This window comes from Cuculus canorus, chromosome 38 (assembly GCF_017976375.1).
Source record: "Cuculus canorus isolate bCucCan1 chromosome 38, bCucCan1.pri, whole genome shotgun sequence".
In the NCBI taxonomy this organism is placed as follows: domain Eukaryota; kingdom Metazoa; phylum Chordata; class Aves; order Cuculiformes; family Cuculidae; genus Cuculus; species Cuculus canorus.
This window is the reverse complement of record NC_071438.1, coordinates 921,098-934,631: the sequence shown is the minus strand read 5'-3', so window position 1 is coordinate 934,631 and position 13,534 is coordinate 921,098. Positions and strand designations below refer to the sequence as shown.

Here is a 13,534-nt window from a genome sequence, read left to right as displayed (position 1 = left end):
TGCAACCCGCTGACCCACAAGAGGCCCTTTCTGACCCATAAGTAGCCCCCTCTGACCCACAAGTGGCCCATAAGTGCCCCCTTCTGACCCACAAGTGCCCCTTTCTAACCCACAAGTGCCCCACAGATGCTGCCCCTGCCCCACAAGTGCCCCCTCAGGCCCACATCTTCCTCTCCCAGGCCCCCTCCTGCCCCATAAGCGCCCCCCCGACAGCCCCACATTTTACTCTCCCTGCCCCATAAGTGACCCCCCCGCCCCACATTTTGCCCCCCAGCCCCATAAGCGTCCCCCTAGCCGCACATTTCTCCCTCCAGCCCCACATCTGCCCCCCCAGCCCTATAGCGGCCTCTCCTGCCCCATAAGTGACTCCCAGCCCCACACCTCGCCTCCTCAGACCCTCCCCAGCCCCATAGCGGCCTCTCCTGCCCCATAAGTGACCCCCCCAGCCCCACATCTGCCCCCCCAGCCCCACAGCAGCCTCCCCTCCCCCATAAGTGACTCCCAGCCCCACACCTCGCCTCCTCAGACCCTCCCCTGCCCCACAGCGGCCCCTCCCGCCCCATAAGTGACCCTCAGCCCTACATCTCAACCCCTGCAGCCCCACAGCAGCCTCCCCTCCCCCATAAGTGACTCCCAGCCCCACACCTCGCCTCCTCAGACCCTCCCCCTGCCCCATAGCGGCCTCTCCCGCCCCATAAGTGACCCCCCCAGCCCCATAGCAGCCTCCCCTCCCCCATAAGTGACTCCCAGCCCCACACCTCGCCTCCTCAGACCCTCCCCCAGCCCCACAGCGGCCCCTCCCGCCCCATAAGTGACCCTCAGCCCTACATCTCAACCCCTGCAGCCCCACAGCGGCCTCCCCTGCCCCATTAGTGCCCCCCCAGACCCACATTCCGCCTCCTCAAGCCCCACAAGTGCCTCCTTCACACCTCCAGCCCCACATTTTGGTCCCCCCTCAGCCCCATAGCGGCCTCCTCAGTCCCATAAGTGCCCCCATCTCACGTGACTCCGGGTCACGTGGCGCCCCCCCCCCCGCTGCCCCCCGGTTCTCTTTGCGGCCGCGAGCGCAGCGGCGACCACGTGACTGACCTCCCCGCGTCACGTGACGGCGGGACCCGGAACACGTGATCGCGGCTTCCGCGGGCCACGTGACCGCCCGGCACTTGCGGGTGTGGGAGGGGAGGGAGGAGGGGGAGGGGAGTGGGCGGGGACTGGGAGGGACTGGGAGGGGATTGGGCGGGGACTGGGAGGGACTGGGAGGGGCTGGGAGGGGACTGGGATGAACTGGGATGAACTGGGATGAACTGGGAGGGGATTGGGCGGGGGCTGGGAGGGACTGGGAGGGGCTGGGACGAACTGGAATGAACTGGGAGGGGCTGGGAGGGGACTGGGAGGGACTGGGATGAACTGGGAGGGGACTGGGAGGGGACTGGGAGGGAGCTAGGATGAACTGGGAGGGGACTGGGAGGGACTGGGATGAACTGGGAGGGACTGAGAGGGGACTGGGATGAACTGGGAGGGACTGGGATGTACTGGGAAGAACTGGGAGGGACTGAGAGGGGACTGGGATGAACTGGGAGGGACTGGGATGTACTGGGAAGAACTGGGAGGGGATGGAAAGGAGCACTGGGATCGCTGCTTTTGGGGCACTGGGAGCACTGGGAGTACTGGGATCGCTGGATTGGTGTTACTGGGAGCACTGGGATCGCTGCTTTTGGGGCACTGGGAGCACTGGGAGCACTGGGATCGCTGGATTGGTGTTACTGGGAGCACTGGGATCGCTGCTTTTGGGGCACTGGGAGCACTGGGAATACTGGGATCGCTGGATTGGTGTTACTGGGAGCACTGGGATCGCTGGATTGGTGTTACTGGGAGCACTGGGATCCCTGCTTTTGGGGTTACTGGGAACACTGGGATCGCTGGTTTTAGGGCACTGGGAGCACTGGGAGCACTGGGATCTGTGGTTTAGGGGCACTGGGAGCACTGGGAGCACTGGGAGCACTGGGATCGCTGGATTGGGGTTACTGGGAGCACTGGGATCCCTGCTTTTGGGGTTACTGGGAGCATTGGGATCGCTGGTTTTGGGGCACTGGGAGCACTGGGATCGCTGGTTTTAGGGCACTGGGAGCACTGGGAGCACTGGGATCCATGGTTTTGGGTTACTGGGAGCACTGGCATCCATGGTTTTAGGGCACTGGGAGCACTGGGATCCATGGTTTTGGGGCACTGGGAGCACTGGGAGCACTGGGATCGCTGGATTGGTGTTACTGGGAGCACTGGGATCCATGGTTTTGGGTTACTGGGAGCACTGGGATCCATGGTTTTGGGTTACTGGGAGCACTGGGATCCATGGTTTTAGGGCACTGGGAGCACTGGGAGCACTGGGATCGCTGGTTTTGGGTTACTGGGAGCACTGGGATCTGTGGTTTTAGGGCACTGGGAGCACTGGGATCCATGGTTTTGGGTTACTGGGAGCACTGGGATCCATGGTTTTGGGTTACTGGGAGCACTGGGATCCATGGTTTTGGGTTACTGGGAGCACTGGGATCCATGGTTTTGGGTTACTGGGAGCACTGGGATCGCTGGTTTTCGGTCACTGGGAGCACTGGGATCCATGGGTTTGGGTTACTGGGAGCACTGGGAGCACTGGTTTTAGGGCACTGGGAGCACTGGGAGCACTGGGATCGCTGGTTTTAGGGCACTGGGAGCACTGGGAGCACTGGGATCCATGGTTTTGGGGCACTGGGAGCACTGGGATCCATGGTTTTGGGTTACTGGGAGCACTGGGATCGCTGGTTTTCGGTCACTGGTTTGGGCGGGGGGGGGGAGGGGTGCGGCAGGTGTGGGGGGGGGGGAGGGGCGGGGGGGGATATTTTTATCTCTTGTCCTGATAAGGGAATCCGAGAGGAGGGGGGAGGGGCGAGGGGGGACCCGGGGGGGCACTGGGATCAGTGGTTTGGGGGCACTGGGCATACTGGTTTCACTGGTTTTAGAACACTGGAGTCACTGGTTTCACTGGTTTCACTGGTTTTGGGGCACTGGTCACACTGGTCACACTGGTTTTGGGGTACTGGTTTCACTGGTGTCACTGGTTTTTGGGCACTGGGGTCACTGGTGTCACTGGTTTCACTGGTTTTAGAGCACTGGTTTCACTGGGGTCACTGGTTTCACTGGTTTTAGGGCACTGGGCACTGGGGTCACTGGTGTCACTGGTTTCACTGGTTATGGGCACTGGGGTCACTGGTGTCACTGGTTTCACTGGTTTTGGGCACTGGGGTCACTGGTGTCACTGGTTTCCCTGTTTTTAGAGTACTGGTGTCACTGGTTTCACTGGGGTCACTGGTTTTTGGGCACTAGTGTCACTGGTGTCACTGGTTTCACTGGGGTCACTGGTTTTTGGGCACTGGGGTCACTGGTGTCACTGGTTTCACTGGGGTCACTGGTTTTTGGGCACTGGTGTCACTGGTGTCACTGGTTTTGGGCACTGGTGTCACTGGTGTCACTGGTTTTGGGTCACTGGTGTCACTGGTGTCACTGGTTTCACTGGTTTTAGAGCACTGGTGTCACTGGTGTCACTGGTTTTTGGGTACTGGTGTCACTGGTGTCACTGGTGTCACTGGTTTTGGGTCACTGGTGTCACTGGTGTCACTGGTTTCACTGGTTTTAGAGCACTGGTGTCACTGGTGTCACTGGTTTTTGGGCACTGGGGTCACTGGTGTCACTGGTTTTTGGGTACTGGTGTCACTGGTGTCACTGGTGTCACTGGTTTTGGGTCACTGGTGTCACTGGTGTCACTGGTTTCACTGGTGTCACTGGTGTCACTGGGGGGGGGAGGGGCACAGCTGTGGTCGCTATTTCGAGCGCGGCCCCTCCCCCCCCGCCCCTCCCCCCCCCCCCCGGGGGCCATAAAAGCCCCGCGGGGTCCGAGGGGGGAACGGACCCCCAACATGGTGAGTGGGACCCTCAGATCCCCCCCTTTTCCCCCCCAAATCCCCCCCTTTTCCCCAAAAAAACCCTCCCTGGGACCCCCAAATCCCTCCTTTTCCCCAAAAAACCCTCCCTGGGACCCCCAAATCCCTCCTTTTCCCCAAAAAAACCCTCCCCGGGACCCCCAAAATCCCTCCTTTTCCCCAAAAAAACCCTCCCTGGGACCCCCAAATCCCTCCTTTTCCCCAAAAAAACCCTCCCCGGGACCCCCAAATCCCTCCTTTTCCCAAAAAAACCCCTCCCTGGGACCCCCAAATCCCTCCTTTTCCCCCAAAAAACCCTCCCTGGGACCCCCAAATCCCTCCTTTCCCCCAAAAAAACCCTCCCTGGGACCCCCAAATCCCTCCTTTTCCCCAAAAAAAAACCCTCCCCGGGACCCCCAAATCCCTCCTTTTCCCCAAAAAAACCCTCCCTGGGACCCCCAAATCCCTCCTTTTCCCAAAAAAACCCACCTCTGGACCCCCAAAATCCACCTCTTTGACCCCAAATTCCCTCCTCTTCCCCCCAAAAAATCCCTTTCTCCCCAAATTCCCATCTTGGACCCCCAAATCCCCCATTTCCCCCCAAAATCCCTCCCGGGACCCCAAATCCTGCACTGAAACCCCTTTTTTCCCCCCACAAAGTCCCCCCTGAACCCCCAAATCCCTCTTTTGGACCCCCAAATTCCTCTTTTGGACCCCCAAATCCCCCCCTTTTCTCCCTGAAATCCTCCCCCGGGACCCCCAAACCTCCCTCTTTCCCCCCACCCCCCTCCCCTGAGCCCCCAAATCCCCCTCTTGGACCCCAAATCCCCCTTTTTTTACCCCAAAAATCCCCTCTTTAACCCCATCCAAACCCTTCCCCTCCCCAACGCCCCCATTTTACCCCCAATCCCCTCCTAAAACCCCAAATCCCCCTTTATACCCCCCAAAATCCCCCCCTGGACCCCAAATCCCCCTTTATACCCCCCAAAATCCCCCCCGGACCCCAAATCCCCCTTTTTTACCCCAAAACTTTCTCTTCTGAACACAAAATCCCCCTTTTTTACCTCAAAACTTCCCCTCTGGGACCCAAACCCCCCCTTTTTTTTCCCCCCAAACCCCCCTTTTTCCCCCCAATACCCCTTTCCCCCCCCCCCAATTTCCCCCTCGAACCCCAAATCCCCCTTTTTACCCCCCAAAATCCCCCCCTGGACCCCAAATCCCCCTTTTTTACCCCAAAACTTCCCCTCTGGGACCCAAAATCCCCCTTTTTTCCCCCCCAAACCCCCCTTTTTCCCCCCAATACCCCTTCCCCCCCCCAATTTCCCCCTCGAACCCCAAATCCCCCTTTATACCCCCCAAAATCCCCCCTGGACCCCAAATCCCCCTTTTTTACCCCAAAACTTTCTCTTCTGAACCCCAAATCCCCCTTTTTTACCTCAAAACTTCCCCTCTGGGACCCAAAACCCCCCTTTTTTTCCCCCCAAACCCCCCTTTTTCCCCCCCAATACCCCTTTCCCCCCCCCCAATTTCCCCCTCGAACCCCAAATCCCCCTTTTTACCCCCCAAAATCCCCCCCTGGACCCCAAATCCCCCTTTTTTACCCCAAAACTTCCCCTCTGGGACCCAAAATCCCCCTTTTTTCCCCCCCAAACCCCCCTTTTTCCCCCCAATACCCCTTCCCCCCCCCAATTTCCCCCTCGAACCCCAAATCCCCCTTTATACCCCCCAAAATCCCCCCTGGACCCCAAATCCCCCTTTTTTACCCCAAAACTTTCTCTTCTGAACCCAAAATCCCCCCTTTTTTCCCCCCCAAACCCCCCTTTTTTCCCCCCAATACCCCTTCCCCCCCCCAATTTCCCCCCTGAACCCCAAATCCCCCTTTTTTACCCCAAAACTTTCTCTTCTGAACACAAAATCCCCCTTTTTTACCCCAAAACTTCCCCTCTGGGACCCAAAACCCCCCTTTTTTCCCCCCCCAAACCCCCCTTTTTCCCCCCCAATACCCCTTTTCCACCCCCAATTTCCCCCTCGAACCCCAAATTGCTCTTTTTTTTTACCTCAAAATTCCCCCCCCGGACCCAAAATCGCCGTTTTTCACCCCAAATCAGGCCCCCAAGAAGGCGAAGCGCCGCGCGGCCGAGGGCAGCTCCAATGTCTTCTCCATGTTCGACCAAACCCAGATCCAGGAGTTCAAGGAGGTGAAACCAGTGCTCCCAGTAACCCCCAGAGCGGGGATCCCAGTGCTCCCAGTAGCCCCCAGAGCGGGGATCCCAGTGCTCCCAGTAACCCCCAGAGCGGGGATCCCAGTGCTCCCAGTAACCCCCAAAGCGGGGATCCCAGTGCTCCCAGTAACCCCCCAGAGCGGGGATCCCAGTGCTCCCAGTACCCCCAGAGCGGGGATCCCAGTGCTCCCAGTAACCCCCAGAGCGGGGATCCCAGTGCTCCCAGTAACCCCCCAGAGCGGGGATCCCAGTGCTCCCAGTAACCCCCAGAGCGGGGATCCCAGTGCTCCCAGTAACCCCCCAGAGCGGGGATCCCAGTGCTCCCAGTAACCCCCCCAGAGCGGGGATCCCAGTGCTCCCAGTAACCCCCCAAAGCGGGGATCCCAGTGCTCCCAGTAACCCCCCAGAGCGGGGATCCCAGTGCTCCCAGTAACCCCCAGAGCGGGGATCCCAGTGCTCCCAGTAACCCCCCAGAGCGGGGATCCCAGTGCTCACAGTAGCCCCCCAGAGCGGGGATCCCAGTGCTCCCAGTAACCCCCCAGAGCGGGGATCCCAGTGCTCCCAGTAACCCCCCAGAGCGGGGATCCCAGTGCTCCCAGTAGCCGCCCAAAGCGGGGATCCCAGTGCTCCCAGTAACCCCCCCAGAGCGGGGATGCCAGTACTCCCAGTAACCCCCCAGAGCGGGGATCCCAGTGCTCCCAGTAGCCCCCAGAGCGGGATCCCAGTGCTCCCAGTAACCCCCAGAGCGGGGATCCCAGTGCTCCCAGTAGCCCCCAGAGCGGGATCCCAGTGCTCCCAGTAACCCCCAGAGCGGGGATCCCAGTGCTCCCAGTAACCCCCAGAGCGGGGATCCCAGTGCTCCCAGTAACCCCCAAAGCGGGGATCCCAGTGCTCCCAGTAACCCCAGAGCAGGGATCCCAGTGCTCCCAGTAACCCCCAGAGCGGGGATCCCAGTGCTCCCAGTAACCCCCCAAAGCGGGGATCCCAGTGCTCCCAGTAGCCCCCAGAGCGGGGATCCCAGTGCTCCCAGTAGCCCCCCAGAGCGGGGATCCCAGTGCTCCCAGTAGCCCCCCAGAGCGGGATCCCAGTGCTCCCAGTAGCCCCCCAGAGCGGGGATCCCAGTGCTCCCAGTAACCCCCCAAAGCGGGGATCCCAGTGCTCCCAGTAACCCCCAGAGCGGGGATCCCAGTGCTCCCAGTACCCCCCAAAGCAGGGATCCCAGTGCTCCCAGTAACCCCCCAGAGCGGGGATCCCAGTGCTCCCAGTAACCCCCCAGAGCGGGGATCCCAGTGCTCCCAGTAATCCCAGTCCCACCAGCACCCTGCTCCCACCATTCCCAGTTCCCCCAAAATGCCCCCCTAGTTCCCTCCTACTGCCTCCCAGTGCTCCCAGTTCACCCCCAGTGCTTCCCAGTACCCCCCAAATGCCTCCCCAGTTCCTCCCCAGTGCTCCCAGTTCCCTCCCAGTGCTTCCCAGTACCCCCCAATTACCTCCCAGTGCTTCCCAGTACCCCCCAATTACCTCCCAGTGCTTCCCAGTACCCCCCAAATGCCTCCCCGTTCCTTCCCAGTTCCCTCCCAGTGCTTCCCGGTACCCCCCAAATGCCTCCCAGTTCCCTCCCAGTGCTTCCCAGTACCCCCAAATGCCTCCCTATTCCTTCCCAGTTCTCTCCCAGTGCTTCCCAGTTCCCTCCCAGAGCTTCCCAGTACCCCCCAAATGCCTCCCAGTTGCTTCCCAGTTCCCTTCCAGTGCTTCCCAGTACCCCCAAATGCCTCCCAGTTCCCTCCCAGTGCTTCCCAGTACCCCCAAATGCCTCCCAGTGCCTTCCCAGTTCCCTCCCCGTTCCTTCCCAGTTCCCTCCCAGTGCTTCCCAGTACCCCCAAATGCCTCCCCATTCCTTCCCAGTTCCCTCCCAGTGCTTCCCAGTACCCCCAAATGCCTCCCAGTTCCCTCCCAGTGCTTCCCAGTACCCCCCAAATGCCTCCCTATTCCTTCCCAGTTCCCTCCCAGTGCTTCCCAGTTCCCTCCCAGTGCCTCCCAGTACCCCCCAAATGCCTCCCCGGTCCTCCCCACTGTCTCCCAGTTCTCCCAGTTCCCTCCCAGTGCTTCTCAGTACCCCCAAATGCCTCCCAGTTCCCTCCCAGTGCTTCCCAGTACCCCCCAAATGCCTCCCAGTTCCCTCTCGGTGCCTCCCAGTACCCCCCAAATGCCTCCCAGTTCCCTCCAGTTCCCCCCAGTGCCCCCCCCGCTGCCTCCCAGTGCTCCCAGTTTGCCCCTTCCCATCAGCCTTTGCTCCTCAGGCCTTCACCGTCATCGACCAGAACCGCGATGGCATCATCGACAAAGATGACCTTCGGGAGACCTTCGCCGCCATGGGTGGGCTTACTGGGAGCACTGGGAGGCACTGGGACGCACTGGGAGGGATGGTTTCAGGGCACTGGGAGGCACTGGGACGCACTGGGAGGCACTGGGAGGGATGGTTTGGGGGCAGAAGGGGTGGGGCTTAGAGGGGAGGGGCCCAAGAAGGAGGAGGAGGGTACTGGGAGGGATTGGGATGTACTGGGAGGCACTGGGAGGGATGGTTTCAGGGCACTGGGAGGCACTGGGAGGCACTGGGAGGCACTGGGAGGCACTGGGAGGGATGGTTTCGGGGCACTGGGAGGCACTGGGAGGCACTGGTTTCGGGGCACTGGGAGCACTGGTTTTGGGCAGAAGGGGGTGGGCCTAAAGGGGAGGGGCTTAAGAGGGAGGAGGAGGGTACTGGGAGCACTGGGAGGCACTGGGAGTGCTGGTTTCACTGGTTTTGGTGGTTGCTTTGGGCGCCGATGTCACCGGTTTAACTGGTTTAACTGGTGTGCCGCTGGTTTAACTGGTTTAACTGGTGTGCCACTGGTTTAACTGGTGTTTAACTGGTGTGTCACTGGTTTAACTGGTTTAACTGGTTTTACCTGGCTCAGGGTGGCTGGAGGCGAAGAACGAGGAGCTGGGAGCACTGGTGTCACTGGTTTAACTGGTTTAACTGGTGTGGCATTGGGGTTTCACTGGTTTCACTGGTTTAGGGCACTGGTTTCACTGGTGTCACTGGTTTCACTGGTTTAGGGCACTATTTTTACTGGTGTCACTGGTTTCACTGGTTTCTGAGCACTGGTTTTACTGGTGTCACTGGTTTCACTGGTTTCTGAGCACTGGTTTTACTGGTGTCACTGGTTTAACTGGTTTAGGGGACTGGTTTTACTGGTGTCACTGGTTTCACTGGTGTCACTGGTTTCACTGGTTTCTGGGCACTGGTGTCACTGGTTTCACTGGTTTTGGGCACTGGGAGCGCTGGTGTTACTGGTTTAACTGGTGTTTAACTGGTTTAACTGGTGTTTAACTGGTTTAACTGGTCGCCGGGTACCTGAACATGAAGAACGAGGAGCTGGGAGCACTGGTGTCACTGGTTTAACTGGTTTAGGGCACTGGTTTTACTGGTGTCACTGGTTTCACTGGTTTCTGAGCACTGGTTTTACTGGTGTCACTGGTTTAACTGGTTTTTGGGCACTGGGAGCACTGGTGTTACTGGTTTAACTGGTGTTACTGGTTTAACTGGTGTTTAACTGGTTTAACTGGTGTTTAACTGGTTTAACTGGTAGCCGGGTGCCTGAACGCGAAGAACGAGGAGCTGGGAGCACTGGTGTCACTGGTTTCACTGGTTTAGGGCACTGGTTTTACTGGTGTCACTGGTTTAACTGGTTTTTGGGCGCTGGTGTCGCTGGTTTCCCTGGTGGAACTGGTGTTTGTCGGGTCGAACTGGTGTCTAACTGGTGTCTAACTGGTGTCGTACTGGTGTCTAACTGGTGTTTAACTGGTTTAACTGGTCGCCAGGCGCCTGAACGCGAAGAACGAGGAGCTGGGAGCACTGGTGTCACTGGTTTAACTGGTTTTTGAGCACTGGGAGCACTCGTGTTACTGGTTTAACCGGTGTTTAACTGGTTTAACTGGTGTTTAACTGGTTTAACTGGTGTCGTACTGGTCTAACTGGTGTGGTACTGGTTTAACTGGCCGCAGGGCGCCTGAACGTGAAGAACGAGGAGTTGGACGCCATGATCAAAGAGGCCTCGGGGCCCATCAACTTCACCGTCTTCCTCACCATGTTCGGGGAGAAGCTCAAGGGTCAGCCCCCCCCCCCCCCACTTCCGGGTCCACCCGGAAATTTCCGCCTCGCACTTCCGGTCCCACCCGGAAATCACACCCCCCAACCCGGAAATGCCACCCAGGAAGTCCCATCCCCCACGCTGGAAGTCCTATAGGAAGCAGGAAGTCCTATAGGAAGCAGGAAGTGTCACCCCCTCCACCTGGAAATGCCACCCCAAGGCGGGAAGTGCCACCCCAAAGCAGGAAATACTGCCCCCCCCTTCCCCCGCAGGTCCCAGTTTGCCCAGTGCCCCGATTCCAGCTCTCCCAGTTTGCCCAGTGTCCCGATTCCAGTTCCCCCAGTGCCCCAATCCCAACCCTCCCTGTTCCCAGCCCTCCCAGTTCCCCCAGTACCCCAATCCCAGCCCTCCCAGTGCCCCCCAGTTCCCTATTCCCAGCCCTCCCAGTGCTCCCAGTAACTCCCAGTGCCTGCAGGCGCCGACCCTGAGGATGTGATCATGGGGGCGTTCAAGGTCCTGGACCCGGACGGGAAAGGGTCAATCAAGAAGAGCTTGTGAGTACTGGGGGAACTGGGAGGTACTGGGAGGACTGGGAACAGGGGACTGGGGGGAACTGGGAGCACTGGGAGGACTGGGAACAGGGAACTGGGGGGAACTGGGGGCACTGGGAGGACTGGGAATGGGGAACTGGGGGAACTGGGAGCACTGGGAGGACTGGGAACAGGGAACTGGGGGGAACTGGGGGCACTGGGAGGACTGGGAACAGGGAACTGGGGGGAACTGGAGGCACTGGGAGGACTGGGAACAGGGAACTGGGGGAACTGGGGGCACTGGGAGGACTGGGAATGGGGAACTGGGGGGAACTGGGGGCACTGGGAGAGCTGGGAACAGGGAACTGGGGGGAACTGGGAGGGCTGTGAACAGGGCACTGGGGGGAACTGGGGGGAACTGGGGGCACTGGGAGGGCTGGGAACAGGGAACTGGGGGGAACTGGGGGCACTGGGAGGGCTGGGAACAGGGAACTGGGGGGAACTGGAGGCACTGGGAGGACTGGGAACAGGGAACTGGGGGAACTGGGGGCACTGGGAGGACTGGGAACGGGGAACTGGGGGGAACTGGGGGCACTGGGAGGACTGGGAGGACTGGGAACAGAGAACTGGGGAAACTGGGGGGAACTGGGAGCACTGGGAGGGCTGGGAACAGGGAACTGGGGGGAACTGGGGGCACTGGGAGGGCTCGGAACAAGGAACTGGGGGGAACTGGGGGCACTGGGAGCACTGGGAGGACTGGGAACAGGGCACTGGGGGGAACTGGGGGCACTGGGAGGACTGGGAATGGGGAACTGGGGGCACTGGGAGGACTGGGAACAGGGAACTGGGGGGAACTGGGGGGAACTGGGGACACTGGGAGGAGTGGGAACAGGGAACTGGGGGGAACTGGGAGGTACTGGGAGGACTGGGAACAGGGAACTGGGGGGAACTGGGGGCACTGGGAGGACTGGGAACAGGGAACTGGGGGGAACTGGGAGGCACTGGGAGGACTGGGAACAGGGAACTGGGGGGAACTGGGGGCACTGGGAGGGCTGGGAACAGGGCACTGGGGGGAACTGGGGGCACTGGGAGGGCTGGGAATGGGGAACTGGGGGCACTGGGAGCACTGGGAATGGGGAACTGGGGGGAACTGGGAGCACTGGGAGGGCTGGGAACAGGGAACTGGGGGGAACTGGGAGCACTGGGAGGGCTGGGAACAGGGCACTGGGGGGAACTGGGGGCACTGGGAGGACTGGGAATGGGGAACTGGGGGCACTGGGAGGACTGGGAGGACTGGGAATGGGGAACTGGGGGCACTGGGAGGACCGGGAACAGGGAACTGGGGGGAACTGGGGGGCACTGGGAGCACTGGGAGGCACCTCTCACCCCTCCCTCCCCCCCAGCCTGGAGGAGCTCCTGACGACCCAGTGCGATCGCTTCACCCCCGAGGAGGTGAGGGGACCCCAAAACCCCCCTTTTCACCCCAAGACCCCCCTCTTGGACCCCAAAATTCCCCCCCGCGACCCCAAATCCCCCTCTTGTACCCCAAAACCCCCCTTTTCACCCCAAAAATCCCCTCTTGGACCCCAAAATCCCCACCCCGTGACCCCAAATCCCCTTCTTGTACCCCAAAACCCCCCTTTTCACCCCAAAACCCCCCTCTTGGACCCCAAAATCCCCACCCCGCGACCCCAAATCCCCTTCTTGTACCCCAAAACCCCCCTTTTCACCCCAAAACCCCCCTCTTGGACCCCAAAATCCCCACCCTGGGACCCCAAATCCCCTTCTTGTACCCCAAAACCCCACTTTTCACCCCAAGACCCCTCTCTTGGACCCCAAAACCCCCACCCCGGGACCCCAAATCCCCCTCTTGTACCCCAAAACCCCCCTTTTCACCCCAAAACCCCCCTCTTGGACCCCAAAATCCCCACCCCGCGACCCCAAATCCCCCTCTTGTACCCCAAAACCCTACTTTTTCCCCCCAAGTGACCCCCAAAAGCACCCCAAAACTCTCTATTTGCCCCCCAAACCCCCCTCTTTTTCACCCCAAACCGCCCCTTTTCACCCCAAATCGCCCCTTTTCACCCCAAATCCTCCTATTTGACCCAAATCCCCCTTTTTTCACCCCAAATCCCCCCTCTGCCCCACTCCCGTTAACCCCTTCCACCCCACAACGGGGCAGACGTCGGTATCCTCCATGTCCCAGAGGTGGGTGGGAACCCCCCATTTGGCCCCCAGACCCCTGGATTTTTGGGGTGTTCCCCCAACCCTTGATTTTTTGGGGGGGTCCCCTGCTTGATTTTCGGGGTGTTCCCCCCCAGATCAAGAACATGTGGGCCGCCTTCCCCCCCGACGTGGCCGGAAACGTGGACTACAAGAACATCTGCTACATCATCACCCACGGCGAGGACAAAGAGGGCGAGTGAGGGGCCCCCCAAAATATTTTGGGGACCGCCCCACCCCCGGGTGACCTCGGGGTCCCACCTGGCCTCTTGGACCGCCCCCCCAACCTTCCTTTTGGGGTTCGGTTGGGAATAAAACATCTCTCTTTTTTTTTTGGAAGCGAACGCGTCTGTATTTTGGGGTTCAGGAAGGAGAACCTCAACTTCGGGGTTTCCAGGGTGGGTGTTTGGGGTCTTCTAGGTGGGTTTTTGGGGTCCTCTTGATGTGGGTTGGGGTCTCGCTAAGGGTATTGGGGT

General features: G+C 60.2%; 2 protein-coding genes across 5 annotated transcripts in view; one reads left to right on the top strand and one right to left on the bottom strand.

Moving 5' to 3' along the window:
- SPNS1 (SPNS lysolipid transporter 1, lysophospholipid) overlaps nt 1-13,534 on the bottom strand; it is a 47,261-nt gene that overhangs the window by 12,774 nt on the left and 20,953 nt on the right. The window contains exon 2 of one of the 4 annotated variants that reach the window (XM_054053002.1): nt 1,003-1,031. Coding sequence is in view for 1 of the 4 variants with exons in the window: in XM_054052999.1 (XP_053908974.1) it covers nt 930-965 (36 nt within the window). In the remaining 3 variants the exon portion in view is untranslated. The other 3 variants (XM_054053003.1, XM_054053001.1, XM_054052999.1) reach the window with 3 other exon arrangements.
- MYL11 (myosin light chain 11) lies at nt 5,992-13,397 on the top strand. Its single transcript, XM_054053017.1, has 6 exons — nt 5,992-6,148; nt 8,473-8,548; nt 10,220-10,324; nt 10,781-10,859; nt 12,239-12,287; nt 13,157-13,397. The coding sequence occupies exons 1-6, from the start codon at nt 6,113-6,115 to the stop codon at nt 13,259-13,261; spliced, it is 450 nt and encodes a 149-aa protein (XP_053908992.1). The 5' UTR covers nt 5,992-6,112; the 3' UTR covers nt 13,262-13,397.

What these genes read in the sequence shown, in the direction of transcription:
- MYL11 (XM_054053017.1), top strand. Translation starts at nt 6,113, where the DNA reads ATGTTCGACCAAACCCAGATCCAGGAGTTCAAGGAG. An exon ending in GTTCGGGGAGAAGCTCAAGG is followed by an intron (nt 10,325 to 10,780) that starts GTCAGCCCCCCC and finishes CAGTGCCTGCAG; the next exon opens with GCGCCGACCCTGAGGATGTG. An exon ending in GGGTCAATCAAGAAGAGCTT is followed by an intron (nt 10,860 to 12,238) that starts GTGAGTACTGGG and finishes CCTCCCCCCCAG; the next exon opens with CCTGGAGGAGCTCCTGACGA.